This window comes from Trematosphaeria pertusa (genome assembly GCF_010094035.1).
Source record: "Trematosphaeria pertusa strain CBS 122368 unplaced genomic scaffold BU26scaffold_9, whole genome shotgun sequence".
In the NCBI taxonomy this organism is placed as follows: Eukaryota; Fungi; Ascomycota; class Dothideomycetes; order Pleosporales; family Trematosphaeriaceae; genus Trematosphaeria; species Trematosphaeria pertusa.
In genome coordinates, this window is record NW_022987220.1 from 513877 (window position 1) to 540575 (window position 26699).

The 26699-nt window shown below is 53.7% G+C and overlaps 13 protein-coding genes across 13 annotated transcripts; 7 read left to right on the plus strand and 6 right to left on the minus strand.

The window, feature by feature from the left end:
* Positions 1 to 470: 470 nt before the first annotated feature.
* BU26DRAFT_506478 (uncharacterized protein) lies at positions 471 to 1190 on the plus strand (the record flags this gene model as incomplete). The annotated part of the gene is made up of 1 exon (XM_033826914.1): positions 471 to 1190. One exon carries the CDS (start codon positions 471 to 473, stop codon positions 1188 to 1190), a length of 720 nt encoding a protein of 239 aa, XP_033682203.1.
* A 781-nt stretch (positions 1191 to 1971) lies between these two features.
* On the plus strand, positions 1972 to 2154 carry BU26DRAFT_520449 (uncharacterized protein; the record flags this gene model as incomplete). The annotated part of the gene is made up of 1 exon (XM_033829291.1): positions 1972 to 2154. A coding segment is annotated over exon 1 (176 nt), but the record flags the coding sequence as incomplete, so codon positions are not given.
* A 207-nt stretch (positions 2155 to 2361) lies between these two features.
* Positions 2362 to 3379, plus strand: BU26DRAFT_520451 (uncharacterized protein). Its single transcript, XM_033829292.1, has 2 exons — positions 2362 to 3235; positions 3319 to 3379. Exon 1 carries the CDS (start codon positions 2369 to 2371, stop codon positions 3119 to 3121), a length of 753 nt encoding a protein of 250 aa, XP_033682205.1. The 5' UTR covers positions 2362 to 2368; the 3' UTR covers positions 3122 to 3235; positions 3319 to 3379.
* Positions 3254 to 4970, minus strand: BU26DRAFT_343759 (uncharacterized protein). The gene is made up of 3 exons (XM_033822347.1): positions 4521 to 4970; positions 3963 to 4424; positions 3254 to 3906 (listed from the first exon to the last, which is right to left on the minus strand). The coding sequence occupies exons 1-3, from the start codon at positions 4753 to 4755 to the stop codon at positions 3386 to 3388; spliced, it is 1218 nt and encodes a 405-aa protein (XP_033682206.1). The 5' UTR covers positions 4756 to 4970; the 3' UTR covers positions 3254 to 3385.
* A 529-nt stretch (positions 4971 to 5499) lies between these two features.
* BU26DRAFT_566189 (uncharacterized protein) lies at positions 5500 to 7035 on the minus strand (the record flags this gene model as incomplete). Its single annotated transcript, XM_033833482.1, has 1 exon — positions 5500 to 7035. The coding sequence occupies one exon, from the start codon at positions 7033 to 7035 to the stop codon at positions 5500 to 5502; it is 1536 nt and encodes a 511-aa protein (XP_033682207.1).
* A 486-nt stretch (positions 7036 to 7521) lies between these two features.
* Positions 7522 to 9015, minus strand: BU26DRAFT_541299 (uncharacterized protein; the record flags this gene model as incomplete). The annotated part of the gene is made up of 3 exons (XM_033831591.1): positions 7522 to 8229; positions 8262 to 8591; positions 8647 to 9015. The coding sequence occupies 3 exons, from the start codon at positions 9013 to 9015 to the stop codon at positions 7522 to 7524; spliced, it is 1407 nt and encodes a 468-aa protein (XP_033682208.1).
* Positions 9016 to 10323: 1308 nt separating this feature from the next.
* On the plus strand, positions 10324 to 13846 carry BU26DRAFT_506483 (uncharacterized protein; the record flags this gene model as incomplete). The annotated part of the gene is made up of 2 exons (XM_033826915.1): positions 10324 to 10468; positions 10518 to 13846. The coding sequence occupies 2 exons, from the start codon at positions 10324 to 10326 to the stop codon at positions 13844 to 13846; spliced, it is 3474 nt and encodes a 1157-aa protein (XP_033682209.1).
* A 978-nt stretch (positions 13847 to 14824) lies between these two features.
* BU26DRAFT_343805 (fucose-specific lectin) lies at positions 14825 to 16496 on the minus strand. Its single transcript, XM_033822348.1, has 7 exons — positions 16398 to 16496; positions 16223 to 16310; positions 16147 to 16168; positions 15963 to 16090; positions 15498 to 15908; positions 15307 to 15441; positions 14825 to 15247 (listed from the first exon to the last, which is right to left on the minus strand). Coding segments are annotated over exons 1-7 (1017 nt in total). The 5' UTR covers positions 16400 to 16496; the 3' UTR covers positions 14825 to 15016.
* Positions 16497 to 18527: 2031 nt separating this feature from the next.
* BU26DRAFT_520457 (uncharacterized protein) lies at positions 18528 to 21457 on the minus strand. The gene is made up of 2 exons (XM_033829293.1): positions 20625 to 21457; positions 18528 to 20572 (listed from the first exon to the last, which is right to left on the minus strand). Exons 1-2 carry the CDS (start codon positions 21313 to 21315, stop codon positions 18804 to 18806), a joined length of 2460 nt encoding a protein of 819 aa, XP_033682211.1. The 5' UTR covers positions 21316 to 21457; the 3' UTR covers positions 18528 to 18803.
* A 182-nt stretch (positions 21458 to 21639) lies between these two features.
* Positions 21640 to 22345, plus strand: BU26DRAFT_343814 (uncharacterized protein). The gene has a single exon (XM_033822349.1). It carries the CDS (start codon positions 21695 to 21697, stop codon positions 22124 to 22126), a length of 432 nt encoding a protein of 143 aa, XP_033682212.1. The 5' UTR covers positions 21640 to 21694; the 3' UTR covers positions 22127 to 22345.
* On the plus strand, positions 22346 to 23923 carry BU26DRAFT_343815 (uncharacterized protein). The gene is made up of 3 exons (XM_033822350.1): positions 22346 to 22694; positions 22761 to 23449; positions 23505 to 23923. The coding sequence occupies exons 1-3, from the start codon at positions 22564 to 22566 to the stop codon at positions 23678 to 23680; spliced, it is 996 nt and encodes a 331-aa protein (XP_033682213.1). The 5' UTR covers positions 22346 to 22563; the 3' UTR covers positions 23681 to 23923.
* BU26DRAFT_343821 (Isochorismatase hydrolase) lies at positions 23825 to 24902 on the plus strand. The gene is made up of 3 exons (XM_033822351.1): positions 23825 to 24448; positions 24509 to 24834; positions 24890 to 24902. The coding sequence occupies exons 1-2, from the start codon at positions 24167 to 24169 to the stop codon at positions 24803 to 24805; spliced, it is 579 nt and encodes a 192-aa protein (XP_033682214.1). The 5' UTR covers positions 23825 to 24166; the 3' UTR covers positions 24806 to 24834; positions 24890 to 24902.
* Positions 24721 to 26359, minus strand: BU26DRAFT_343826 (uncharacterized protein). The gene has a single exon (XM_033822352.1). It carries the CDS (start codon positions 25995 to 25997, stop codon positions 24945 to 24947), a length of 1053 nt encoding a protein of 350 aa, XP_033682215.1. The 5' UTR covers positions 25998 to 26359; the 3' UTR covers positions 24721 to 24944.
* Between the last annotated feature and the right edge of the window lie 340 nt (positions 26360 to 26699).

Sequence of the window (26699 nt, forward strand, 5' to 3'; positions counted from 1 at the left end):
GCATGGCCTGGGTATTCGTTCCTAGACAGCGTTTGGATAGTGATGCACGACATCCTCATCGCTGGTATTATCCTTGCTGTCGCCTTTATTGTCGTATGTATTGCTTTCATCCTTCTCGTCCTTCTCTTGCTATGCGTTCTATCCTACTTTTAGACTAGCATGGCTGCTTTGTTCAGCGCGCATGCTTAGGTCTAGGTAAAATACGGATTGAGAATGAAGCTTCTTTGAAAACATCGAGTCAGTCTTCTCCGTAGATGCTTAGAACTGCAGTGAAACGGCCTCTTCAACGTGAAATGCAGTTCGTTCCCGCACTGCAAGAGGCGCTCCAAGACTGCCTGTACATTGCAACAAACGGAAATTGGAAATTAGCAAACTTTCACAACCACGTTCCAGGCTACAATCCCACTTCCTATATAATACCCCTTCTGCCCACACCGCTCAATACGTACGCAACCAAGAGCACGCACAACATGGGCACGCAACTCCCTTCCAAGAGCGACTTCCTCACGACCAGCGTCCAGCCCGCCACGTGCTCCCTCTGCAGCGAACCCTATGACTCCGAGGACCATAGCGGTGTGGAGCTATCCCTCTGCGGCCATCAATTCTGTCGATTGTGCCTGGATAAGTGGTTCGAGAAGGCGAACACGTGTCCGAATTGCCGAACTGAGCTGTTCGAGAAACCCGACCGGGCAAAGCACTCCGACGGTGTGCTTATTCACGTTCCTCCCCGCCACCCGGACGTCGAATATCTCCCCCGAGGTCGTCACTCCAGAGAGCAATCCCCTATTCGAAGGCACCCGTTTACAGCTTTCGAAATTGGGCCGTATGGGTCTGGTTACGCGACTGCCGGACAGTATCCCCCTAGAGCACAGGCCTCTGCTTCACGCTCCGAAATCCCATCAATTTCACTTGCAGCGACGAGTTCAGTCCAGACCGGCCGGACGATTCCAGGGACTACTATGTCGCGGACTTCGACTGTGGCGTCGAACCCTCGCATCGCAACACCGGAGGTGACCCGCCCCGGCGCGCAAGCTACGGAGCAGTCACCGGGGTGGTTCGAGGGCGTTCGTCGCGGCGCAAGGAAAGTAGAGGAGTTCGTTGGATGGGTCGTTGGCCTCCTCATCATTCTGATTTATGCTTGGCTCGGGATTCTAGCCATCATTACCTGTGCTGCACTGATGGGTTACTAGTGTCAGGCGCTGAGTTGGCTCGGGTTTGACCAAGGAGCCTGAGTAGCGATCACTGTCACGACACCTATTGGGAGCATTTAGTGTTTTCGCGGCGTATACTGGATTTTGGGCCGCCAGTACATAGGGTGGACCATGCCTAGGTAGGTTGAAATATGGGAAAAGATGTCAAACCGATTCTAGCAATACTGGAGTGTATGATAGAATTGATGGAGAAAATACTGAACACTGTGAGCGACCGTAACTCTCTCATACAACATTGTTAAGAATTTAGCCTTCACAGCCATTGTGCACAACTGCCTTCCATCAGTCGGCGATTTCGAACTCACATGTTCCATCGTTGTGCAAGCCCAATATCGATCTCCATTCCTAACGCTGGGGGTCCTCGAGCGCTCGTCATTCCGGCCCGCCCTATATGGTAGTCAGTGATGATCAGCAATGAAAGAAGTTTTCGTGCTTACACAGCTGCGATGTGCACATATGGTGGACATACTTCCCACCTATCCCCCCGCATCCTCTGAGGGTATAAAACTTACCCCGATCTCTCCCTTGGCTACCTTCCCATACACATCTCCAACAACAACGATAACATCAACAAACCTACCACACTACAACCAACCACCCTAGCTAACTAGCACACACCCTCCCCCACAATGCCAAACCAACCGGTCCCCGCCACCGCCGCCAGCTTCCTCGACGCCCTCAGCGAAGTCTCCTGCGTAATCTGCCAGGAGTCCTTCTCGGTCGAACACGCGCCCGTCGTGCTCCCAGGCTGCCACCACGTCTTCGGCATGGAGTGCCTGCGCACCTGGATTGAGTCCGACAACGACAATGCGAACACATGTCCGACGTGCCGCGGTCTGCTGTTCGGTCAGCGCGCGGAGGAAGAAGACCAGCTTGAGCTGGATGCTGATATGGGATGGGATTATGGTGGGTATGGAGTTGTGGAGGTGGTCGACGAGTCTGATGGCAGCGAGGGTGAGTATGTTAGAGGAGGGAATTACGAGGTGGTTGACGAGTCTGATGGCAGCGAGGGTGGTTATGTTGGAGGAGGGAATTACGAGGTGGTTGACGAGTCCGATGGCAGCGCGGGTGGGTATGCTGGAGGAGGGAATTATCGTAGGTATGAAAGTAGGTATGGAATTGTGGAGGTGATTGACGAGACTGAATACGATAACTTTATGGCAAGCCGTGGTAGTCCACAAACCACATATCCCATCCAAGCCTCACGGCGCTCCAACAACACCTCCAACCCCCTGTTCTACTACCAGCGCCTAAACGAAGAGCGCGACCGCTGGTCCACACTAAAAGCCGCCCCAGGCGCAAAGCGATTCTGGGCCGATCTCTGGACCGCCGCGCACCAGCAGCACGCCGCCATGTACCATCGATTCGACAAGAGCATCACCCGCGGGCTAAAGTCCCTGATCCGCGCGACGCTCATGACTCTGCTCACGCGCTACGCACGGCAGTACCAACACCCCGTGTACCAAGAATACCGCCAGCTGCTAGAGCAGAACAACGACTACCAGACGTGGCACCTCAGGAAGCTGGCCTACCTCATGGTGTCGCTGACGCCCGTGCTGGACTACCGCACCGGCGCGACAAATCCCAAGCTGCTGGTCACTATCACGGATTGCCTGCCTCGGGACGCCTATCTGAAGTGGAAGATCTTCAATGACGCGGCCGAGCGGGTGCGCGATGGGGATGGCGTGATTTGCCAGCTGCTGATGATGATGTTGCTTTTGCGCGGGTTGGATGGGCTTATGCGCGTGATGAGGCACGTTTGGGAGGGCGAGCCGTCGCGGACGACGCGGAATCTTGCGTCGGAGGTGATGCGGATTTTCTTGCTGCAGTGCAATGGCATGGACCCTGCTCGTCGGCTTAAGCAGGTGGGTCCGACTGGGGCGTTGCAGGCGTGGCGATTGAGCGGCTAGTATCGTGTTCACAAGCGATGTAGATGGCGGGCAGATAGCTCGCATGGCCTCGGAAATGGACGTGTTCGCGTTTCTCATATCGCGTATGTCTGTCTATCAACGGGGTTCATTGACCTAGCAGAATTAGTATACCAAAAATAAGAGTCATTCTCAACCAATATGTGTCCAAGAACAAAGATGTGGAAACCATTGCTAACCAAGGTATCAACCCGGAGATCCAGTACCGGAACACCAATCCTCAATCTTTTCCCAGTATCGTCGAGTTCACCAATCATCAATCATATCATTACTTTCCTCAGCCTCGAAATCCATGATCTTCCTCGCAGCCTCACTCCCCGCAACAGGCAGCATCTCCAATCCTTCCTTCTTGAACTTCTCAGGAACTTCTTCCGGCTCCAGCAATCCTACCTGAAACAATACGCTCGCCTGATCCCAGTATATCCTCTCGCTCCAAATTTTGCCAGCTCTCATGCCTACCAAACTGACTACGACGATTTCGACTTTCTTGTTGGTAGGCTTGACACAGGGAAGCACCCAAGGCATGTCCGTCGTGTGCTTGAACTGGATGTAGAGCTCGTCGACTATGCGGTCCACGCCGATAGTGCGCGAGATGAGTCGCATGTGAAATGAGGGCGGAGCGTTGGGAAGGAAGTAGTCGCGGTAAAAGCGTTTTAGTTCTTCGTGGCCCATGCCGCCGGTCATAGTAGGAGTGAAGTTGACGAAGGGTGTGGGGTGTGCTACGTAGGTCTCGAGCAATTTGTTCGCGTTTCGCGTGTGGAACTTGCCTAGAAGGTGGTCAATGAATGAAAAATGAGGAGTGAGGCGTAGGTGGGATTCGTACTTTCCACATTGTCTTCCCACACGCGTTCGAGATCGACTTCTGCGCCGAAGCCGCGTCGCACCATGCTCAAGCTTCTGCTCCAGGCTAAAGCGTCTGCGACTGCGTCGTACTCGTCCAGATCATGCTCGGCAAATCCGGGATCGACGCCTTCGTACGTAAACGCTGGGTATTCGATCTTACTTTGTAGGCCGCCCGCGCCTATTCCTGACGTGATGCGCTTGCGCACAGTCTTCCGCTTCCCTTGTAGACCAAGCACTTCCGGTCGTCGCGTAACGCCCACACTATTGTCTTCAGGGCCCGAGCCCTGCGCAAGATGCACTAGCACACGGAACGACGCGGAGAAGCGCTGTCTCGGGTCGGGAATGGACGACGGATAGTATGCTATTAGGGAGCACAGCTTGGAAGTCGACGTCTTCGGCTCAGAGTATACCTCTAGACATACGGAGGCTGCGTCCCCGAATGCTACCTGATACGTCAGTCATGTTGTACATACTAATGACGAGAATTGCGCATGGGGTGGCACGGGATGCGCATTGCGCCCAAAGGAGAAGGCCATACCTACGATCGCATAGCGCTCGCCAATGCTCATGTTATCGCCCAGATGATGCAACGTATTGACGTATGTCTTCCCACCCTTGCCCATGGGCACGTACTTCACGTTGAAGCCCTCGTCGCGCCATGCGCGCAGAGTCTCGGTGTCGAACTCTTCGTCTTCGGCGGTTACATAGAGCACGGGGGTGCAGTGGTCGAACGACAGCCAGCCGTTGCTGGTGGCGAGGTACTGGAGGGCCATCGCGGCTGAATCACGCGATGATCGCCGCGAGTTCGGGTATGCGACGAGGCTCAGCGCGCCCACGATGGATGAAAGCGGCGGTGCGGGAGAGGGTGGAGGAGCGACGGACGGGAGAGACGGGTCAATTGGGGGTGACAGGCGGGCGGACGCATAACGGGGATGATATAAGGGGCCATTGCGGGTGTGGCATCACAAGAGCTGAATCCTGCTGGTACAGAGAGGGGTGGTGGGGTGCGTGGAGGGACTAGAGGCGCCGGATGGATGACGTAGCCGCGCTAGCTACTCTGGGTTTAGCCTAAACCACATCGGAGGTCGGACCTCGGGACGGTTCAACACCATGATCGCGACATCTCCACCATCGTCCATTTATCGCCTCTGCATTGCATCCAGTCACTCCAGAATGCGCGGGAGAAGTTGGCTGAATTCCATTCTATGCACCTCATACGTGAGCAGCCGTGCAGTCTCGCCCTTCGCGAATACGAGTCAAGCTTTTCATGCCATCGATATCCTCAGGTGATATAGCAGTTCCCTTCCAGTCCTTCTTTAATTGGTTTCTTAGTCAAGAATTTCCAGCACGCATACTATCGATAAACTAGTTTCACCCGCGGAACGGGAACGAATCGTGGGCGATCCGGTCTCATCCCGGTCTCCCCGGCCTCCAAAAGCCATGAAACATTTAGGCCGAGCTTTGAAATTGGTCATACTAGTCGTTTACCCATTCGTCGGATGAGACGGCGGTGGCCTTCACGTGGAATGCTCGATGGATGCAACCGCCCAGGCATTGTCCTCGGTGAGCACGGTCTTCGCTTCTTTCCCTTGGAGCCGGCACTGCTCCAAATTGTCCGGATGAACGAACCACGAAATGCTCTTGTCCATCGGAACCACGTACGGTCGGAAGCGCCGGGCGAAGGCCGGAGCGTTGTGCTCGTCCGCAACGATCCAAAGACGATCTTGTTTGTTCCCTCGTATGATCACTAGGCCGGATACTTCAAGGGATTTCAGGGAGGACGCGTCGAAGAGCTTTATGGCATTCTCCTCGGATAGGAACACGTTCTTCATCGTCACCCGGATGCGCTGTTGCACCAGCCAGTCGACAGTGTCCTCGTTCTTGAAGACACAGTTGACGAAGCGCACTTCTTCCAGATGAGGCCACCTTGGTAAATACACGCTTCCTCCATTGCTGAATAGATCGGCTGCCAGCCACTTCGAGGGATTGTCTAGACGGCTCGCTAGAGTCAAGGACCTGAGATTGCTGGTGCCTCCGGCTAGGACATGGTCCCCTTGCGAGGGCTCGAATACCAGTCTCTGCTCCGGTTTCGAAAGATACTCAAGGTCTCTACACAGACTTCCTGGAGCCACCTGCCAAATGGCACCATTGAAGTGATGAGGGTGGTATTGGATGGTCAGATGCTTGAGGCCGTCGTTATCCAGCAAGTAGTCCCCTGGCTCGGGCCGTTGCCAGTGCAAGACAGCGGAGTGATGCGACTGGATGTTGACAGTGTCCAAGTGGGCTAGCGAACGGGTTCCGAATGCCGCTTGTGCTATCCTATGGAATTGGGCAAGTGTCCTGTTCGCCCCGCGGAGGAAGTTCCAATTGTCAGGAAGTCTCGCGGGAGCCCAGATTCGACCCGATCCTCGAACCTTCCAGAAAGGCAGCTCCAGTTGCTTCGCGGTGTAACGGTCAAAAAGAATCTTGAGGGGCGTGTTCACATCCGGACCAGAAGGCCGCGGATCTTTGAATCCATGGTGGCAAGTAATGGCCTTCAGGTTCGTGAATTTACCCAAAATGGGTATAATCTGCGAATGCAAGGATCCAGGACGATCCTCGAAATATCCGCTGTTATTCAGGTTCTGCCAGAGAAAGGAGTCGTACCTGCTATAGGCCTTCTTGTCGACGCGCTCGTTGATCAGGTCGGACTCTTTCCTCATCTTCGACCAGTCTTTCGGCTCCACGTTCTCGAACACGAGCGTCTTGACGTGCCTTGCCCAGTATGGATGATTGGCGATTGCCACGACTTTCATGATACTCCGCCGATGTAGGAAGAAGCACAGCTCTTCCACCAAATGCTCTTTCCCGATCACGCAGAATGCTTTGCAGGCGAGCCGGAAGCTAGCGACTCCATGGGTGCCGAGCTCAGAGCATATCATGTGGAAGATTTCGGTCGGGAGTGGGAGGCATTGTGGTTCGACTTGTGCGTCCTTTGTGGGTTCGGGCGCGGGTTCCTCTCGTGTGCGCTTCGCCACGGGCGCCTCGGGTGAGGAGTTGCGTCGTTTAGCCATGATGCGTAGTCGCGTCGATGCGGAGTTGTCTGCTTCGCTCCGAGGTGCTGCAAAAGTTCTTTGCAGCACGGAGGAGCGACAGTTATAAAGCTAGGGTACTATGGCGCGTCGAGCGCCAAGGGAAGCTTCCTTCACCGCTCTCCTACCGCTTTCACCTGAAGGGATTCAAGGTCGCTACCAGAGCAATACATGGTTGCACCGCTGACCGATGTAGACTTATTACATAATACGTCGCCGCGACGCCGTTCGGTCTTCCCACCCACTGCATCTGTATCCACGCGTTCATCAACACTCCCGCACTCTCCTAACGGTATCGTCAAGCTCGATCTCGTTCGACCTCTCCACGTATTTGCAACATACCGCCACCTCTATGCCGCCGAGACCGCTTTCAGATATTTTCTATTCCCAGCCTATCCTATACAAGTCTGCAACGACATCCGACAAGCGATCAGAGTAACCGACTAGAGTCCTTGCCATGGTGCCGGACTACAGGCCTCGCACATGAGCGTACTTCAAAAGCAGCTCATCCTTCATTAATCTCTCTATAGAGCTTTCTTCTAAGTAAACGCAGACCTCAACACCCTCATCATGTTCCGGGTTTTTCTGTGCAGCCCGACTCGGATAGACCCAAATGAATCCATCAAATGGCGGACTTGGCCACCTCAGCGCTCTAGGACACCCAAACCCAAAATTCTGCTTCTCATACGCCGTCATCCTAGCCCAGCTCGAAGCACCCAGATCCATGCCCAAGAAGCACTTGACATCCACCTCGAGCCACCGTTTGTCGTCGCGACTGGCGATCCATTGTAGCGCGCCTGTGAAATGTTCTGGGGTCGAAGCTTTAATCGATGCGCGCACACTTGTCGCGAGCTTGGCCAGGTTGTCCGGGGCGATGATGTCCCTGATCGTGAGAGGATCACAGAGGGCTGCGTAGGAGTGCACACTGAGGGATCGTTCGGGAAGAGGAGGGCTCCACGCCTTGCGCGCGTCCACGTCATTGATCGTAATGGCCTTCATATTCTCGTCTGGTTTCAGCAGGTCCAGCTTCGCGCGGGTGATGCGGCTCCAAAGAAATGCCATGGTAACATCGTACGTCGATATCCAGCCGTCGACCACGCTGGTTGATAGCTGCTGTTTGAGTGCGTCTGCTTTGCTCTTGGGAAAGTGACACATCTCGCAAGCAAGAGGGGGCATCTTGAAGTCGGATGGTGGCAGAGGCATGGAACCGCCGGCGTCCTTGAGCGCAGGGAATGCGTTCCAACGTCAAGCGCGGAGTTTTCCAGATTGGGATACTCTCGCGTGGGAATGAACGCGGTTCCCTTCGCCGCTGCCGCGCTATTCTCCGCCCATGTCGTCAGGAATCCATCACAGCCTGGCCTATCAAAGACGACGTGGTGGACAGCGACGCCTAGGATGAAACCTCTGCGGATGAAGTTCAGTTGGAGGGTCGCCACGAAAGTACCGTCCTTATTATTGTTTCCAAGTGGAGAGAGGAGTTGCTTTGCGGTCACCGACTCGGGGAGCTGCTTCTGCCCTGCGATTAACTTTGCGGGGAACTAATCTTCGTCAGACCGCTGTGAATATGCCGATGAACGGAAAGTAGTCATTTACATCTCTTCTTTCCAGCTCTTCATACCCGGGAAACTCATCTTCCCCCATCAAATACTTAACATGCAACCCCACCGCCGAATCCCTCTTTTTCGCAACCCACATACGCCCGCTGTCATCGTCCATCCGCAGTACCCCAGTCAGAACTGGGAACTGGGACAGTGCGAACTCTAATCCGGCGGACATGCTCGCGACGATCGCACTCGTGTCGGCGCCGTCTGGTAACTTGAACACTTCGGCAATCAGCACGTAGAACTTGGGCATGACGAGGCCCATGGGCGAGAGGGAGAAGTGTTCGGTTTTATCGCTGGATTCCCATCCTGTTGGACAGATGCGGAGCTCCTGCGCTGCTGGGTAAGTATGAAGGCCCATTGTATCGTATGCAAACGATGGCAAGATGTTTGTTGTGCGCAGAGAAACAGGAGTCGAACTCGCGATATCGAGTACAGAAGTCCAAGAAGGATCTTATATACACTCACATTCTCCTTGGACTTCAAGCCTGGCATGATTTCCCTCCCGACTATGGTGCACGTAGTATCTTGAAACATTTTCCCTATCCGGCTAGTGCGTCTCTATTGGGGATCATGGCGCGCGCCTAGAGTGATGACCGCCAAGACCTCGCTGGCTTACGAAGAGCAGCGAGGCTGGACTGCTAGGATAACTTGGGCTTCGGTACGGCTAGACGTATGAGCGAGATAAACCGGACGACGTTGATTGGTAGGCCCAGAGGTGTGTCAGATTGTCGACGCCTAGGCGTGAGATGGAGAGCTGCAGAGTAGATTGGGTAATGAGGGCTTGAAATAGGATGGGGAGAGGATAGAGGATGCTAATGATATGGGTTGGGATTTGTCGAAGTTGAGATTGCCATTGCGTAGACAAGCGTAAATGGCACGCCACGTAACGTACCAATCTAATCGCTCCTCTCCACGGTTCTATAAGTCAAACTGCTTTCTCTATGTTCCAATTGCTTTCAGCCTAGCCCTTTATTGCTCCTGGGCTAACTTTCTCTAGCAGGATATACCTTTCCAAAAACAATCGGTGATACAGCGGGAATAGCGCCCAATGTTCACAATGCGTGGAATTACAATCTCATGTGGCATTGAATGTATTATATGCTCCCTCGCGATTCGCTACGCCTGCCAAAAATAAGGGATGGGCACTGCGAAAGCACATCGAGAACCTAGAATGCTGGAATGCCTCTGTAGAATGTGCGTATATCAGATCACGCTTCGCAGGTGTGATCCACATCAATCCCACAACCCTAATCAACAGTCGTCCACACGACCATTTCAAGAGATGAATTCACCGACTGAGCTACGTAATTGCACCCGCACGCCGCGGTCGCAGAGCCCGCCAAGAGCATCTGTGCGGGCCTCGCCCATACTTAGAGCATCCAGCCACGGCTGCAGCAGGCCTTTCTTCCCCACCACACCTTGAGCTGCTCAACTTTTCGGAAACTCACTTTTGCAGTTCGCTCAACATACGCACTTGATCTCGCCGCAATTGCATACCACCGGCAAGCATCCTGCTACTCCGCTCAACATCCAAACTTACACTCAACTTTCCACACCGGACGCTCAAGGTACATGCCATTCCGCACACTAACCCTGTAGAGCGCCATCAATATATGGAATCTCGAGTCGGACCCTATACTGACCTGCCGTAATCATAGCTACAGCCATGCCTGCTGCTTCCATCCGCGCCCCGGCCACCTCGCTCAACCGCCCTGACACGGTCATCAACAACAACATGAACGCAACGCAAGGTGTCAAGGCCCGTAAACCCGACTACGACATCTTCTCCAAGGAGGCCTATGAGCCGAAATGTAAGCTCTCCATCAAAACAGAAGGAAGCTACCACTAACTCTACTGCAGCTGCTCGCATGTCCAAGGAAGCCTTCCACGCCCAAGAGATCGCCGCCAAGGTCGAAGCCAACGAGGCTCATGGGGTCAAGAAGCCTGCGCCCGGCGTCCTTGCGCTCAAGATTCAGGAGGGCAAGAAGTCCACCCGCCGCCCGCCAAAGACCTCGCCGTCTCTCAAGCCCGCCCCTATTCCGCCGACTCCGACCAAGTCCTTCGCTAGTGCGGTGGCCGCCAACAAAATTCCTCGCCCTGTTCCGGCTCAGAACACTACTCATGGACCTCCCGTGCCTGCTGCGATAAAGATGGCGCCCTCGGTACCATATCGCTCCACTGCGTCAGCGTGGAATGGTAACAAGGCTCAGCCCGCAGCTCCGTCTTACTCAAGGCCGGCTCTTGGTGCCAATCCTTCGCCAACCCCCACACCTGTCAAGATCTCTGTTGTGCGACCTGTTCCTACTCAGAAGAAGAAGGACAATGGGTGGAAGACTGTGCCGGAGCGCAAGGGAAAGAACACCGTCGACAAGCCGGCAGCGAAGGCTGGAGTCGAGAATCAGTTCGCGGTTCTAGATACGCAGAAACCGACTGAGAAGGCTTCCCAGCCAGCGGGTCTCAAGAAGAATAACAAGGCTGCGGAATCCACCAAGATGCCCGAGCGCAAGATGACGAAGACCGAGAAGCAGAAGAACTCAAGTGCTTCTCCGCCTAGCAAGTCGACGAACAAGCTGGGTGCAAGCTCTGAAAAGGACACAAAGTTATCTCCGCGCTCCACGTCGAGCTCTTCTGCGCCTGGCTCTCCGCTTGGCTCTGGATCTGTGCGGGAGGCGACCACTGGTGACAACACGGTGGCGGCTTCGAAGTCTACGTCCACAACGCTCGCCTCGACTGCGCAGACGCCCGTCGCGCCTCTAACTGATCAGCCAAAAAAGCACAAGCGCAAGTCTGGCGCCCAGCGGAAGAAGGCAAAGAAGGCGCAGGGCAAGGCAGCTGCCCTTGTTGCTGCTGCTGCCGCGCCGGCTCCTTCTCAGTCCGACACGACCGCTTCTATCTCGCCGCTACAGCCTAGCAAGACCCGCACCGAAGAGATCCAGGAGGCTACGAAGTTCAAGGCCAAGGAATCCATCGGTACGCGCAAGGTGACGATTACCCACAGGCGGGCGCAAGCTAAGCAAGTCTCGGCTGGAGAGCGCCCGACTGCTGAATCCACGCAGCACAAAGGCTATAAGCTGAGCCAGGAAGAGATCAGCGAGAACATTCTGACGTTGTACCCTCAGCCTGACTGCGACAAAGAGAAGTTCATCTTCAAGGCCCCGGCTATTCGGGCACCGGCCGCGTCGTTCGGGGCTAAGGACGATGCCGCACCAGCAGCATCCTCTCCAAAGACGCCTAACGAGAAGCCGATTTCTCGGCGAGAGGTGGATGCCCCTCGTAAGATCGTTGCAATTAAGCAAGATCCAATCGAGGATGTGGACCAATCGCTCAACGAAGAGGACGCAAACACGACGGACTACTCCTTCAATCCGTTTGAGTTTGCTCCCTCACTCCCGACGCGAAAGACGTCTCCTTTGGGAAAGCGCACTGCACCGCCATCTACGCCATCTCACGATGGTCCGAAGATGAAATTTCCTCATTCGGTGGAGTTCACATTCTCCTCCAGTCCCGCGAACAAGTCTCATCCGTCGCCAACCTTGGATGAGTCTGTGCATGCGTCTACTGATGCGCTTCACAAGGTGAGACCTACTCCTTCCGAGGATAATACCCTTTTCGTGCAGTTTGATACGGAATTCGGCAAGCCAGCCTCCAGCTTCATCTCCGTGGATACTGCGACTATGCTGTTATTCTCCACCAAGGTAACCACGCCGAAACCCACGGGCGATAAGTGCACGTCCAAGCGCACTACCGATCCGACGTCTGCCACCTTCAAGTATGGCGATGACTTCCTCACTATTAACCTTGCCAATCTGCTCCAATGGACCGCTCGAGACTTTTCGAACACTATCTCGCATCGCCTTTTGCAATGGGCAGTTAGCGCCGCCATCATCCTTCGCTCTGTCGGCGAGTATCTCGATTTCCCTTCCCTGGCCGGCGGAGTTGCTCCATGGCTCGAGGCTTACAACTTGCCAACTCCCACTGTTGCTCATCTGCTCGACAAGCTCCAGCTGCGTCGCACGAGCATGCGCACAGTGAAGCATCGCAGCAAGAAGGCCTCGAATGACTATGCTATTGAGCCTACATTCGGCTCAGTCACTACGTCGACAAGCCTCGCTGAGGGCAAGATTGCGGTTGAAGAGCGTAATGCCGCCAACAAGCACGAGTTTGTTGCTGCTATGTTGCCTAGCTTCAGCAACGAGCCAGACTCTGGCGTGCGATACCACACTGCGGCCTCAGTTTGGGGAGTCGAGGGTGTCGGTATCAAGAAGGAGCACGTCCTTCCGCTCTCTCTGCCGGTGATGGAGGTCACTGCTGAGCAAGAGATCGTCTATGCACCGTCGTATTCAGCCGACGCTCTCCTACACGACGACCTTGATGAGCCACTTGACGAGGAACTTATCTCGGAAGAACTGATCGCGCCTTCCGAAGTCATAGTAGCCGACGATGAGGCGGCTCTGGAAATCGTCGCCATCAATGATACCCTAAGCACTACCCTCAATGCGCCAGCTGGCTTGGGGACTCCTTTTGGCGATACACTCGCCCCATTCACCGCCGAAGAACTAGCCCGCCCTGCTACCTCTTCGAGCAAAGAGTCAAGCGAGGATACCGCCACCGGCGGCCCCGCGTCCTCCGCCACATCTGCTCCCCTGTCCCCGCTATCCTCTCTTGACTACGACTACATTGAGCCAGAGTTCAATTTTGATCCAGCGAACTTCTTGAGTAAGGAGGACCAAGACCAGAATAAGGCCGAACCCGAAGCTCCCGAGAAAGAAACTATTCCTCAACCCTTGGCGGCCGACCTGTCGCACACCCACATCGGCACGGTCTGCGCATTCGACTTCCTTCGAGAGCTCCGCTCGCACGAAGTTGAAGGCAAAGAGGTGGTGACGAAGATCGACCTCGTCGCGAACTTCCTTCTCTTCGCTGCGGAAGACCGTAGGCGCGCTGGTTATGGGCCAGTGGTGGGTGCGACAGACGCGGCCGCCGTTCTGAAGAATGCGGGCTATCAGGTCAAGGTCAAGATCGGCACCATCAAACTTGAACAGCTCCTTGGCCTCGTCGAGTTCGATAATGGCTCAGCCGCTCCACTCCGCAATATATACCATGCGTTCCTGAAGGCTTCGAAGATGGACGCCGAGCAGATGAAGGATACGCGACTTGCCCGCTTGGGTCGCGAACTGGGGTACATGTGATGTTGGAAAGGTGGTGACCAGGTAAGCTATACAGCCGGTGTAGCTTCGCGTGCTCAGCTAATGACTGTCAGGTTTCTTTCTTCGATGTTTATGTTTCGTAACAGCCGGCTCGAATGGACCGGCGCGGTTTTGGTTGCATTGCGTGGGTTGCTAGTATTTGCATTTCATGTCTTCCGCGATGTATTTTCCTTTCTTCAAACTTAGCTCGATGTAGGCATGGTTATGGGCATTAGGCGGGGTGGATTTTACTTTACGGAGAGAACCTGGTCTCCCTGTGGCGATGCCGGTGGGCATTTTGAACTATTATTTTCCAAATTAAGATACAATTTACTTTCATCACGCACAGTGGCATTTTGCGTTTGCGTTTGAACTGAGACTAAATAGAGGGAGAGAACAGCGTATCCTTCATCACGCTTGCGCATATTTGTGGCTGACCCCTGCTGCATATTTGGACCATTCAACACGCTTCAAGATGGTGTTTGATCTCCCTGCTCCGAAATCTTTGCTAGAGCCGGTATATGTAGCGAGTATGACGAGAATGCGTCCGATCGCGACAAAGTTCACTTCACAATCGGCGTCGCTAGCCGAGCGCAAAGACGTATCTAGCCGATTAGATGGGGAATCGAGATGTATGCTTCGAATGAAGTCCACACAGTACCCCTAATGCTCTTTATGTGCAGATACCATTGGCCCCACCCTCTCCTGATCCGGAGTTGAGTACAGAGAGAAGCGAGAACGAGCAGTATCAGCGCACGGCGCTCCCCTTCAAACGCTCGAGGACGCTCGACATGGATAACGTGGATGTTGCAACAGGGACTCGCTATCCACATCGCGCGCAGCGGTCACTCATGTTTCAGGACTGCAGAGATGTGGAATCTGGGTCGTGGATGGGCGGTTTGGTAACGGAGCGACTTGAGGAGTGAACGGGACATGAATGGTTCGTGTCACGGGTTTCATGTTCAGCGAACAGTGTACAATTCTCCAGGAATGCCTGGGTCAGCCATCTGGAAATATAGGAGCCTCCCTACCTTACCATATATAGTGAGTGAGTGATAGTTGTACTAGACCCATGCCGATCGGCTTGTGATGTTCTTGCCGGTTAGATACCCTCGCACCACTTATCCCCGTGCAGTTCGCCCATTCGGTGCGACAGTCTGGCAAAGGTATCGCTCACGCACCGTCGTCGACAAAGGAACCTCCCATATTATCCCACGTCGACCCCGAAGGCGTCCACCCCGTCCCATTCCAGCTCTTCATCATCATCGAACCGTCGGTACCCGTACACCCAACGCTCATCTGGTTAGAGCCCCAAGAGCCCGCTGCAGGGGCACCCTCGCAAGCATTACCCATATTCTCCCAGCTGCCCCAACCTCCGGAGCTCGTCCACATTTTATGCCAAGTCTGTGGAAGGCGGTCAGATTGACCAGGGGTAGTGATAGTAGCGCGGGGTGGGTTCTTACATTTCCATCTGTCCCCTTTCCATAGCAGTCCATCCGGTCTGAGCCCCAGGACACGGCTCCCGGTGCACTGCTGAATGTCCCTCCGAGAGATTGCCAGCTTCCCCAAGTGCCGCCTGAGTAAGCGCGCATCCACATCTGAAGCCTTGTTAGCAGATATTTCGAGGCTGCAGCCCATGGAAGGGATTACAAACCTGTTGGTCCGACCCAATACCAAACACATTCATGAAGCCGGAGCCCCTCGAGATGACAATAACGACACTGATGAACGTGCCGCCAAGACCTTGCCAGTTGCCCCAACTGCTCCCGGACCACGTCTTCATCCACACCCCTCGGTCTGTCCCAATGCCCATTACGCTGCGTTGATTGGACCCCCATGTCACCATCGATGGCGGCGCCGCCATGAAGGTACCGCCAAGAGACTCCCAGCTCGACCATCCAGATCCGGTGTTGGTACTCGTCCACATGGCGCCATCGGTGCCCACGCCGGAGACGGCCATGCTCGAGGAACCCCAGGAGGTGGACGCCGGAGCTGAGGCGAACGATCCGCCCATGTTGTTCCAACTGTCCCATGAGCCGCCGGAGGCCCCGTTGCGGCTCCACATCTTCGGACACTCGTTAGCAGACCTTGGGAACCACGTACGGGAGAGCGGAGATACCTGGCCATCGCTCCCAACACCCATCATGACCATATTGCCGGACCCTGGCCACGTCACGGCCGTGGGAGCCCAGTTGAAGTTTCCTCCCATATTGTCCCACGTGGTCTTAGAAGGGACCCAGCTATTGCCTGCAGGAGAATTAGTCGGCGATGAAGGGAGCATGGATGGGCAGGGATGGATCTACCATTCCATGCTTTGTGGTAATACTGCGCTAGTCCGTTAGTCCAAGGAGACCTTCATAGGTGCGGGATGGTGCGTACGTTCTTGTTGGTCCCACAACCGAACATGTTCGATCGGTTGGAACCGAAAGAAATGAAGATGATCGAGGTGAAAATGAGTAGCGAAGCCCTGGTATCCGGGAATCAGCAGATGCATCTTTCAGCGTGCCTGCGCCGGGGCGTGGAGGCTAGATGCCCCCTTCCAGGGCGGACGTACATGACTTGGTATCCGTTTTGAAAGATCTCTTTTGGTGGGTGCTGTATTTCGCGTTCTCGAAATTCGGTGGCGAATGGATTAAGCTGTCCCCTAGACCATCGCACTGTTTATACGCACCTCTAGGCTCATTCAGCTGAAGATGTGGACTACAGCTTTCTCCCTTTCCAAGCTGCGAACACGAAGCCAACCCCGATATATTAAAAACCGATATATTTTGCATCGGACAGGACAAGATCCGAGCATACTGGTGTGGTCGAGAAGAAGCGTCTCCATGGTAAGCAACGGAGGTTCTGAGGCCGATAGGATCTCGCGTGGAAGGCGTAGCGAGGTTGATGGTGTCGCCGAGACCAAATGTACCTGTTCGTTCTCGTACCGTCGGCAGGCCCATTGGAGGATATGCTTCCGTGCGACGGCGAAAAATATTGAAGCTGGGGAAAAGGACTCCTCGAGCATCTAGATTTTTTCACCCTTGCGCTGAGCTGCAGCCGAAGAGCTGATGTCGTCGTATTCATATAGCCGTTGGGTAGGTACCAGTCGGGCGGTATAAATGCCAAGCTGGATAGGGCCGGTGGAACTGCAATTCTTATCTGGAATAGTCCCCAATCGGTTGAGAGCGCCCCGCTCTCCTCGTACTATACCCTGCGATAAGCAGTGCCAGGTGTGCCATTCTGGAAACCAGCAATAAACGAATGCGTGTATTTATGTTGTGATACCTCGTAACCACATATGTCGATTGCCGGTGTGGGCTGATGCGAAGATGCGGGGTCATACCGGTTGGAGCTCTTCGTTTAAGTTCTAGGCGTACAGGTGAATTTCGCCAGAAAGGATGCGTGGGTTTCTTGGCTCACCCTCGGCTCTTGCCAAATGCACTTGATACACTTGGACACCACAGAGAAGCGTAGATAATATCCATATTCACATGCGAAGTATGTTAGAGGTCAGCGACAGGCCAGAAGAGTCGAATGCTCGCCGGACGTAACGCTCTCAGTTGTGTCGGTCGTGCGCGATAGAACAGGATAACGGAGCAACAAAGAGACATCGAAGAATCCATATAGAGGGTGGAGAGGCATGCGCATGCCCGGTGTCGCTTAATGTCGAATATCAAAGATGGGATCATTACTACTCAAACTTCAGGAATCCAAGTTGTCAAGGGCTTTCCTCATCTAGGAGTCATGGAGTATAATCGAATCAGAGGTGGTACCATGTTATGGAACTCCATGGTCTATTAGCTAACTTCTGTGCGATATTCGGCATTAGTGTTCGATGGTCTCATGCCGTTTATCGAGCGGACGGGAATATAACGAAGGACGGTAGAAGTGTGCTCCGCCCCACTATATCTTGCTTCGTCATGCCTAAAGAAATAGCTTCAACAATAGCGCCAAGCAGAGTCATACTTTCGTTATCCGTTTGCTGTCGAAGCAATACGAATATCCCCGTTGTTGTAGATGATTTGTCTGGAAAGCGCTCCCGGACATTTGTCCAATATCTTTGGAGAGTTGACATCATGATGACGTTCGAATTGATTTGACCTCATGCGAAATCTAAAAAGCCATTGGGAAAAGGCAGTGACAAGGTCTAATACTGGCCGTCTGATAAACCCGGAGTCCTGACATGGGGGGCTTTCGAGCCGAGGGAGACGCTTAGTTGACACAAACGGATCCAGAAAGCTAATGTACGTTAACAAAAGGATTCCATGGCGGAGAGGCGTGAGATAGAATCTTGGGTGAACTTGAGACGGAGAACGATCGTGATTTTAACAGCTCGTCCGTAGGGCGAGCGGGCTGCACATCATCGGAGGCCATCTGAAACAAAGCTCGGTTGCCCTAGATCGCGGGTATTGTGGGTTGTACATGCGACAGTTTGCGGAGACTGTTGGTGAGAGTTGGTGAAAAGGTGGAGAGCGATGCGAATGCGGCGTTGTTTTGCGATCGCAGATATGGCTAAACTTCTTTAGGCTAGTGTCTCACGTGACTTTCTACCACAAACCTCCGTTCAAGCAATCTGACGATTCTTGAGTTATAATTAAGAAGAGGACCTGTTAATGACGCTTACATTCTGTAGGCTGCTGCATAGCCTTCTTTTTCCTGATTTGCTCCTCAGACCGATCCGAGCGGGGTCCCGTCACCCGAGAGGATGCAGTGTTCTCATTAATAATGTCTAGAACTACGAAGCATTTATTTCTCCCCCTGGAAAACAACCCCGACAGCTCCGTCTTTCAGCCTGCAGTTGCACCAGCGTCGCTTAGAATGTATGTGAGACCCTCGAACGCCAGACACTAGGGTATTGCCCGACGTTTTCGTACAATAAAGGACGCATAGCTACAGAGAAAAGGCGCAAAGTCATTACGCTCTCTTGTGCCATATAGGAGCATTATTTTCTCTCACCTACCCCCATTCATCATCGCGGTTAGATGATGCTAACACTCTGTGCTTTGTGTCTATTGAACATCGGCTTCATTCTGAGTCCGGTCTCCGTCCCCCCGGCGGAGTCGTCCACAGGCCACTCCATCCAGAATCGCCCTACTCTCTCATACGTCGCCTTCACGCCCTCAGCTTTTCGGTCGAGAGTTCGGTGCAAAACCAGCCCATTGCTCCATACCGTGAGTAGCTTCTTCTTGTCGCTCTTCTCATACATAGCCTCTCGGACTATTTCGGCGCAGAACAGATCTTTGGATTCATCGAGATCTGATATGTCAGGCATGAACGATGCCCGTACGCTTTCATGCCGTGTGCTGATTTGAAGCGTAGCCCGTTTGGTGCTGGTGCGTTTGATATCGGTGCCGCGGAGGACGGGGCAAATGATGGTAAGCACCTCGGTTGGTTGCAGCCAAACCTCCCCATTCGGCGTCTCAGCAACCTTCACTATGTTGCAGTGCTTCCCAGCATGGTTTTTCCTCCATGATATCAATTCCGCAGTGATGCCTCCAGCTACAGCCTGCCATGACCAGGTGGGCGATCTGCATGGCACGGGTCTCTTCCTTCGCTCTTCTCCGAAGCCAACAAACCACAGCAGGTCAAAGATGAAGTGACGTCTCCACATTCCATGCATGTATTGCAGTTCGTTTCCACTACCCACAACTCCCTGGGCGAGATTGAGCAAAGGAGCGGGCTGCTGAGGGGTGCTCTCCTGCTTGGCTCTAGAATAGATGGCCACGAGGAAGAACCAGCAATAGTGAAGGAGAAGCTGCTCTTCCAGACTGGGCTCAGCAGATCTGTTCCTTATAAGATCCCCCATGAATGCCCGATACCCGGTCACTGGGTTGTATGGAGACTGAATGGCATCACCAGCGATCTGAGTAATCCCATCCGATTTCAAACGCCGAAGAAAATGAAGCAGACCTCGCGATACCTTTAGAAACGGTTGGCCTTGGGGAAGAGCGTCGGACGCAATGTGTGTATTACACTCAAAGAAGAGAAATTTGGATCCGAAGTGCAAGATGCGACGGGACAGGAGCCGCGCTTCAAAGGCCCAAGCCTCTTGACTAAGGGGACTGTTGTCGACTTCGATGGAGAACGACTGGTCGTCATAAGTTCGGTCCAGAGCTTTGATTCTCAAAGCCTTAGTTTTCGAGAAACGGAGATAACAGGGAAATTCCTCAAATCCGGGGGATCGTCTCCGAAAGAGGCCACCGTCGGCATCCAGAGATCCACAGGCCGAGATCGTGCAATACGCATTAGCGTACGCTTTCCCTACGTTGGCTGTTTCTCTTTCCAATTCTTCATCGTCATCCTGTGAGATGCACATTGCATCGATCCAAAGGTAGTTGAAGCCAAGTAGGCGGGTGAGTTGAATCGCATGTCGGAACGTCAAAGGTAAGCCTCGTTTATCGATGTGCTTCACCCAGTTGCTTTGTTTATCCAGCGTCAATTTCTGATGCGAGAGCAATCCAGCATCTCCGCGGCAGTACATTAGCGCAAGGTACTTCGCATTGGCAGGGATGGAGTTCATCGAAGAAGTATCCACGAGTTGGAGCGTACTAGACAGTTCGTCGCCAACATATAGCAGCCTTTTCGGAAGATAATGTAGCGAGGCATGTGACCCTTCGCACATCCGAGTACAGTGGAGCTTGTGGTTTATCTCACAGTCTGAAATCCACGATTTCGCGAGCTCCATACAATGTTTCGAGCCCGTGGATGTCGAGACGTAGACTGAGACTGGAGGGCCATTTAAATTCTCTGGTGGAGTCAGCATCAGCGGTTAGGTTAATGGCTCAGAGAGTATTCTAACCTTCAACAATAGAGATTGGTCCACAGACGCTGCCATTTCTCTCGTAGCAAGGACAGAAGGGCTGCAGGAAGAGGCGATCAGACCTAATGGAGCCTGCTCCCGCGTCTTTCCATATGCGTATACGTTTTTGGTGCCTTCCGTGTCTGCCGAAAGCCTGCAGACTCAGGCAATTATTCCAAAACGAGCGGCTTCCCGTATCCTCCCCTCTAGAGCACAACATTAATCGACACAAATGGCAGGAGTCTTTGCGTAAAACTGAGTTATGAACAGGAACTGCCCAGTCATGCCACTCGCAACGCCGGATAAGAGGGAAGATAGATCCGGATAGCAGCCCAGACTGGCTCACGATTCGAAAGCACTCCTGGCAGAGCTTGCTGGTGTAGATGCTATCATCAGAGTCCGAATGAGCGCTTTCTGACAAGAGTGGTGTCCGGAAATCCGCGAAATTCTGGTATGATCGCCATCCGAGACGCCAGGGCGCGACCATCCATTGTAAAAGGAGACGAGCGATGCGTCCTCGAAGCCAGCCAATTGTCCGCCGTGAGTAGCGAGGTATTCCTCGAATGCCATCGAAGACCCAGGCGACGAACAGTACGCCCAGATAGCCCAGATAGATCGCGGCCGCAATACAGATGAAGCCGCCCGCGATAATCACGAAGAATATCAGTAACCCCAGAAGCATAAGAGCCATCAACGTTGCCCATTCCCACAGCGCTGAGCAAATGCCCCGCGCGATGTCCCAAACCAACTGAAAGAACCACCACATCTTCTAGAAATCGGAGAACGATGAGTGACATGCACCAGAACGGTGTTAGAAATGCAGAGGAGTTGTGTTATTGACAAGGCTTAGGGAGCGGCGTTATTTAGGTAGGCAGCTGAAGAAATACGAAGTTTGTCAGCCTCACTCCAAGCTGCGACGGCTGCCTCACGCACCTGCAACTAAGCGAAATGAGCCAATACCAGCCACCGCCACGTCAGCCTGTGAAGTCGGAAAAAGCCTTGTCCCACATATATACCTCTCCCTTCCAAAAAATGGGAGCCTCGATGGATGCAATTCCACGCACGCGAGAATGATTGCATTCGGTTTCTCGGTGGGTGACTTCATAGCAGGGACCAAACTGCTGATCTCCCTTTTCGGAGGCTTCAAAGAGGCGGGAGGCGCTTCGACTAAGTACACCTCCGAGTCAGCCTTCCTCACCAGCCTGGTGTCGACGCTACAGCACCTGGACGACTATGTAAAGCAGACGCCTCAGGATGACATCTCCCAGGAAATTACCGACCTGCTAAAGATAATGCAAGGGCCGTTGGACGAATTCAAAGCATTTGTGGACAAGTACAGAACGTCGCTGGGCAAGGCTGCAACCAAGACAACATTGGGAAAGGCGAAAGCGACGGTTTCGTTTACCGTTAAAGACGTCTCTGGAAAAGTAGAGAAGCTGCGAAGGCAGGTTGAGCAACCGCTTCAGGCCTTCAACTCGCTTCTATCGCTGCAGGTAATGTAGGCGACCCATACGCTGGGAGTGGTGTACGCGCATCGCTGACCAGCTTCCACAGCAAATCCATAGAAGCGCTACCTCAACAGCCTCTACAGCAAGAACAACTCGCCCAAATCATAGACGCCATTAGAATCGCAGATATTCCCGCCGAACTCGACAAGCAAATTCAAGTCCTCCAGCGCTCCGCGGCCGAACACAACATCAAGCAAGATGACCAACTTCAACGCATTAAAAACCTCCGGAGTAAGCTTGATGGAGAAATTTCAAAGCTGCAAGCCGCAGTCAAGGAAGTCAAAGATACGACTGCAGCTACGGAAGCTACTAATCAGGCTGAAAGAGGGGCCCAAGCCGACACTCAACACGAAGCATCGAGGAACATCCACAGCAGCATTACGCATCTACACGCTGCTCTAGAAAAGCGGACGGACAAGCTGGACTCAGCGATGAAAGAACAGAAGAGACTCATCCTGGCACTAAGGTCGTTTCTTGAAGATAAGGCTGCTATGCAGGAGCGTGCAGTTGCTGCTGAAGACGACCTAGAAGAGACGGAAGAGAAGAAGAAGCAGGAGACATCGTGGCCGTCCGCGACGCTGCCGGCAGCGCATTTAGCGGCAGTTCTCTTATCGACTGTGGTGTCTAGCGTCGTGGCCACATCCATAGCCAGGAAGAGCCAATGTGCGCCGCTAAAAGGGCCTTCGATCGTAAGCGGGGCCATAGGAAGTTCTGCTGCAGGATCGGCATCCGCAAAGAAAATAGAAGAAGCTGCTGCACCCAAATCAACAGCCAGAGGTACTGCAAACACCATTCAAACAGCACAGGGGCGAGGCTCCGCATGGGCATCCGACTTCTCAAGGATAACCAGCACCAATCGAACAACCAGCACCAACCCAATTACCAGCACCAACCGATATTCCAGTACCAGTATTCCATCAAGTACACAGCCTAGGAAGGATACCAGAAAGCAGAGCTCCGGCGCTACCAACTACGCAAGCATAGGACCATGGTCTGGAATGAGTGACACGGGCGGTGGTAAGAAGCTATCGAAACTGGACGACGAGGATTCGACCAAGCCTACCGATGGAGGAGGGAATGATTTGAGTGGTAATAGTGATCTTACGGGCCCTGGTCCGGTCATTCCGTCATCTGGAAGCGGAGCATTCGGCGACAGCTCGAGTGGAGCAACTGGGGGAGGAGGCGGTGGTGGTTCCACAGGCGGAGATTATTCAGGCGGCTACTCCAGTAGCTCCTCCTCTGGCTATGGTGGTGGATACTCAGGAGGCTACTCCGGTGGTGGTTCTGGAGGCTATTCAGGGGGAGGGTACAGCAGGAGTGAGTCGAGCAGTGACTCTGACAGTGACTAGTAATAGTACTAAGAAATTAATAGCCGTACCCGTCAACGGCGGTGGAGTGGACCCAGCCCCCGAGTTGGCTACGAAATTTGAAAATACTACCGAAGAAGAAAAATTACGAGTCCTCCTCCAGAGCCCACGAGGAAAGGAGCAATGGATGGGGATTCAACGATGGCTCATTTCTGAGGACCACCGGACTGATTTTTGGTAACGGTATGACCGTTTCTTATAGCGTAGACCAACCGATGATGGAATGGGTACCAAAAAGAGGAGCCACTAAAAAGAGATGGGAATGATCATAGGAAGCTAGAGTATTTCCAAGGTGGGAAAGGCCACCTAGACGATAAAGTGGCTAGGCTGCTTTGGGCTAGTGTCTTTCTTCGAAACCCCGCCGAACGCCTTCAACTCAACATCATTGACAAGTCATATGCTATAGCATAATCACTGACAGGTAGATGCACTCCTGGCTTAAAATTTTCTCCTCTTTACTTCCCCATCGGGCCGAACTATATCACGCAAACTCAAGTACCGATCCGAGCGGGGTACATTTCCCGCCACCTGGCATTGCAAATCCTTAATAATGTCCCAAAGACATACTAATCATCAATCCTTCAACTCCTAAGCGGATTAATAAGATCTTCCACCCTCATCCATCCCTTCCACAACCCCTCTACATACCGCTCACCCCACCACAACAATGGCCGCAAAGTCTTTCCGCGAACTCCTCGGCATACGCCCCAACACCGCCTCCCCCACCGACTCCGCCCTCATTATCATCGACGCGCAAAACGAATACGCCTCTGGCGCACTGGCCGTCACCAATGCCGAATCAAGCGGAAAAGCGATCGCCGAGCTGCTCGAAAAGTACCGCGCCGCGAACGGCAGGGTCATTCACGTGCTGCACCAGACGCCGGAGGGCGCCCCTATCTTCACGCCGGGCACGCAATTAGCGGAGGAATTCAAGGAGCTGACGGCTAAGGTTCGTTACTGTCTTCGTTTTGAAGAACGAGGAAGGGAGAGAGACTGATGACGTCATTAGGCCGGCGAAACGACCATCTGGAAGCAGTTCCCTGGGGCGTTTGAGCAGACGCCGCTGCATGATACGCTGCAGGGGTGGGGGATCAAGAAGGTTGTTCTTGTGGGGTATATGGCGCATGTGTGCGTGTCGACTACTGCACGTGAAGCGATGCAGAAGGGGTATGAGGTTGTGTTGGTGGAGGATGCTATTGGCGACCGCGATATTCCGGGCGTGAAGGGTGAGGAGGTGACGAGGGTTGCGTTGGCGGAGTTGGCGGATGTGTTTGGCACGGTGGTGAATAGCGCGGAGATCAGGTGATTGGGTTGAAAAGATATGGAGTAACCGTGGTAAGCTCTGATGTACGCAGAAAAACAAATCAATAATGACCCAAAGCCACCTTAGCCCAAGCAAACAAGCCTGTCAGGGGCACGGCTAGCTTTAGGTGCTGTAGCGTACCTTACTCATCCGTATCCCAGCCTGAGGAAGGCCGGTTCCTCGTCCCCCCTGCTGGAGGACTGTCTCTCCGTCGAGCCGCGTTTCCCTTACTCCACGCAGCCATGCCCCAAAGCCCTCGGACCACATGTTCTTCACCGTCGTGGCCCCTCAAGCTCTTATTCCCTTTCTCTACCTGATACCTGCTCAGCTCCTGATACACGGCAACCAGCTTATCTTTGAACTCATTTGACGGTCGCCCTCCCCAATCAGCGCCAATCCTCTTGCAGCACCGCTCCACTACTAGGTTCATGATCTCATGTCGGCGCGTGGGTAGCTCGCGTGGCTGGGAGGTGTGCGCGATGCTTTGAGAGATAAGGACCGTATATAGGTGGAGGAGAGGAAAGTAGCGTCCGTTTTCCAGGCTTGCGGCTTCGATAACGCGGTCCCATGTGACATTCTCCTCGGCCAAGCCCAGAGCTGCGTTTGCCCTCCAGAACAGTAAGTTCGTGCGCTGCACGCTGGTGAGCCACCTCGGCAGCACGCCAGAAGCCTGCGACATCAGGCGCGCAAGGCGAACGAGTGGCACGGCGAGGCCCTGCGCATTATCCGGACGCCCCAAGGAATCCCAAGATGCAGCAACGAGGTTGAAGCAGTCCATGAACGGACCCTCGCCGCTACCAGAAAGCTTCACCAACGCAGGAATAGCAGCCTCATCGAGAATCTGCGTAGTGGTAAAGGTCCCCGACATGCCGGTCCTCCGCTGCCACAGCTTCCGGATACCTTCCCACATTGCCGAGAGAAAGGAGTGGAGTCGTTCTGGGGGCTGCTCGCATAGCGCTTTCCATATCGAAGCCGCGTCGAACGTGGATTGGCTTGCTTGGTCGAAGATGATGTGTCTGCAGAACGGGCAGCTGTTGGTGTTACCGCGGCCGTTGCGCAGCCACTTCTTGATGCATGTGTGGCCAAAAATATGGCGACAGGGGAGAGCGACGGGCTGGTGTGTCTCGCTGAAGGGCTCGGTGCAGATGACGCAGGTCTCGGTGGGTTTGAGATCTCGGTTCATGAAGTTGTCCATATTGATGGCCGGGTTCTTTGCAAACTGCGATGGAGTTGCGGTTTGGAATGCGAAAGGTTATGTAGTCCATTGTATGAGCAGGTTGGCGAAGGCCCTGGAGTAGATGGTGAATTTGTTGGTGCTGCATCGTGAATGCCGTTTGTGGGTGGTCCGTTTGCGCAGGTCACTGTGAACAACGCATTCACCGATTTGTCTGCCATTCAAAACGAAGGATCTGCTTAGGACCCCTGATAAAGCCATGGGAAACACAAGCGCTTGGGCGATGGGAGCATCATCGTAACGGGCGTCGCTGGATGTTTGAGCGAAACTCTATTCACTTGGTTACTAATTCCGACGCTTTGGCTCTAGGGCGTGCCTCAAACCCATCTACAGGGCTGCGCTTTCTGCGAGCACGGCATCTTTCGTTGTATTCTTTCATTGCGGTCTGCCAACAATGCTGTCGACTAGCCATACTTTCGCACGAGCTTGATGAAGGATAGCAGGGCGATCGCCCCGAGGAGATTTCTAACAAAATCAATTTCACTTGCGTTCAGGAACTGCGAGTGATCAAAGTATGCTTAATGGTGGATGATAATCGGAAGGACGAGAGGAGAGACAGGAGGCGCCTGGGCGGGTGGATTGCGTCGATCCGAGCTAGTTCGTATTGGGACTAGCGTGGTCTAAATACCCTGGAATTTCCAGTTCGTCTCAGCCCTCGTCCTC

What these genes read in the sequence shown, in the direction of transcription:
- BU26DRAFT_343826 (XM_033822352.1), bottom strand. Translation starts at nt 25,997, where the DNA reads ATGGACAACTTCATGAACCGAGATCTCAAACCCACCGAGACCTGCGTC.
- BU26DRAFT_343821 (XM_033822351.1), top strand. Translation starts at nt 24,167, where the DNA reads ATGGCCGCAAAGTCTTTCCGCGAACTCCTCGGCATACGCCCCAACACC. An exon ending in TCAAGGAGCTGACGGCTAAG is followed by an intron (nt 24,449 to 24,508) that starts GTTCGTTACTGT and finishes TGACGTCATTAG; the next exon opens with GCCGGCGAAACGACCATCTG.
- BU26DRAFT_343805 (XM_033822348.1), bottom strand. An exon ending in TTACCACAAAGCATGGAATG is followed by an intron (nt 16,091 to 16,146) that starts GTAGATCCATCC and finishes ATTCTCCTGCAG; the next exon opens with GCAATAGCTGGGTCCCTTCT. An exon ending in GAAAGGGGACAGATGGAAAT is followed by an intron (nt 15,248 to 15,306) that starts GTAAGAACCCAC and finishes CGCCTTCCACAG; the next exon opens with ACTTGGCATAAAATGTGGAC.
- BU26DRAFT_343759 (XM_033822347.1), bottom strand. Translation starts at nt 4,755, where the DNA reads ATGGCCCTCCAGTACCTCGCCACCAGCAACGGCTGGCTGTCGTTCGAC. An exon ending in CGAGCGCTATGCGATCGTAG is followed by an intron (nt 4,425 to 4,520) that starts GTATGGCCTTCT and finishes CGTATCAGGTAG; the next exon opens with CATTCGGGGACGCAGCCTCC. An exon ending in GTGGGAAGACAATGTGGAAA is followed by an intron (nt 3,907 to 3,962) that starts GTACGAATCCCA and finishes ACCACCTTCTAG; the next exon opens with GCAAGTTCCACACGCGAAAC.
- BU26DRAFT_343815 (XM_033822350.1), top strand. Translation starts at nt 22,564, where the DNA reads ATGAAAGAACAGAAGAGACTCATCCTGGCACTAAGGTCGTTTCTTGAA. An exon ending in AAGAAGAAGCAGGAGACATC is followed by an intron (nt 22,695 to 22,760) that starts GTGGCCGTCCGC and finishes TGTGGTGTCTAG; the next exon opens with CGTCGTGGCCACATCCATAG. An exon ending in AGGGGGAGGGTACAGCAGGA is followed by an intron (nt 23,450 to 23,504) that starts GTGAGTCGAGCA and finishes AGAAATTAATAG; the next exon opens with CCGTACCCGTCAACGGCGGT.
- BU26DRAFT_520451 (XM_033829292.1), top strand. Translation starts at nt 2,369, where the DNA reads ATGGCAAGCCGTGGTAGTCCACAAACCACATATCCCATCCAAGCCTCA.
- BU26DRAFT_520457 (XM_033829293.1), bottom strand. Translation starts at nt 21,315, where the DNA reads ATGGCTCTTATGCTTCTGGGGTTACTGATATTCTTCGTGATTATCGCG. An exon ending in ACCAATCTCTATTGTTGAAG is followed by an intron (nt 20,573 to 20,624) that starts GTTAGAATACTC and finishes TGACTCCACCAG; the next exon opens with AGAATTTAAATGGCCCTCCA.
- BU26DRAFT_343814 (XM_033822349.1), top strand. Translation starts at nt 21,695, where the DNA reads ATGATTGCATTCGGTTTCTCGGTGGGTGACTTCATAGCAGGGACCAAA.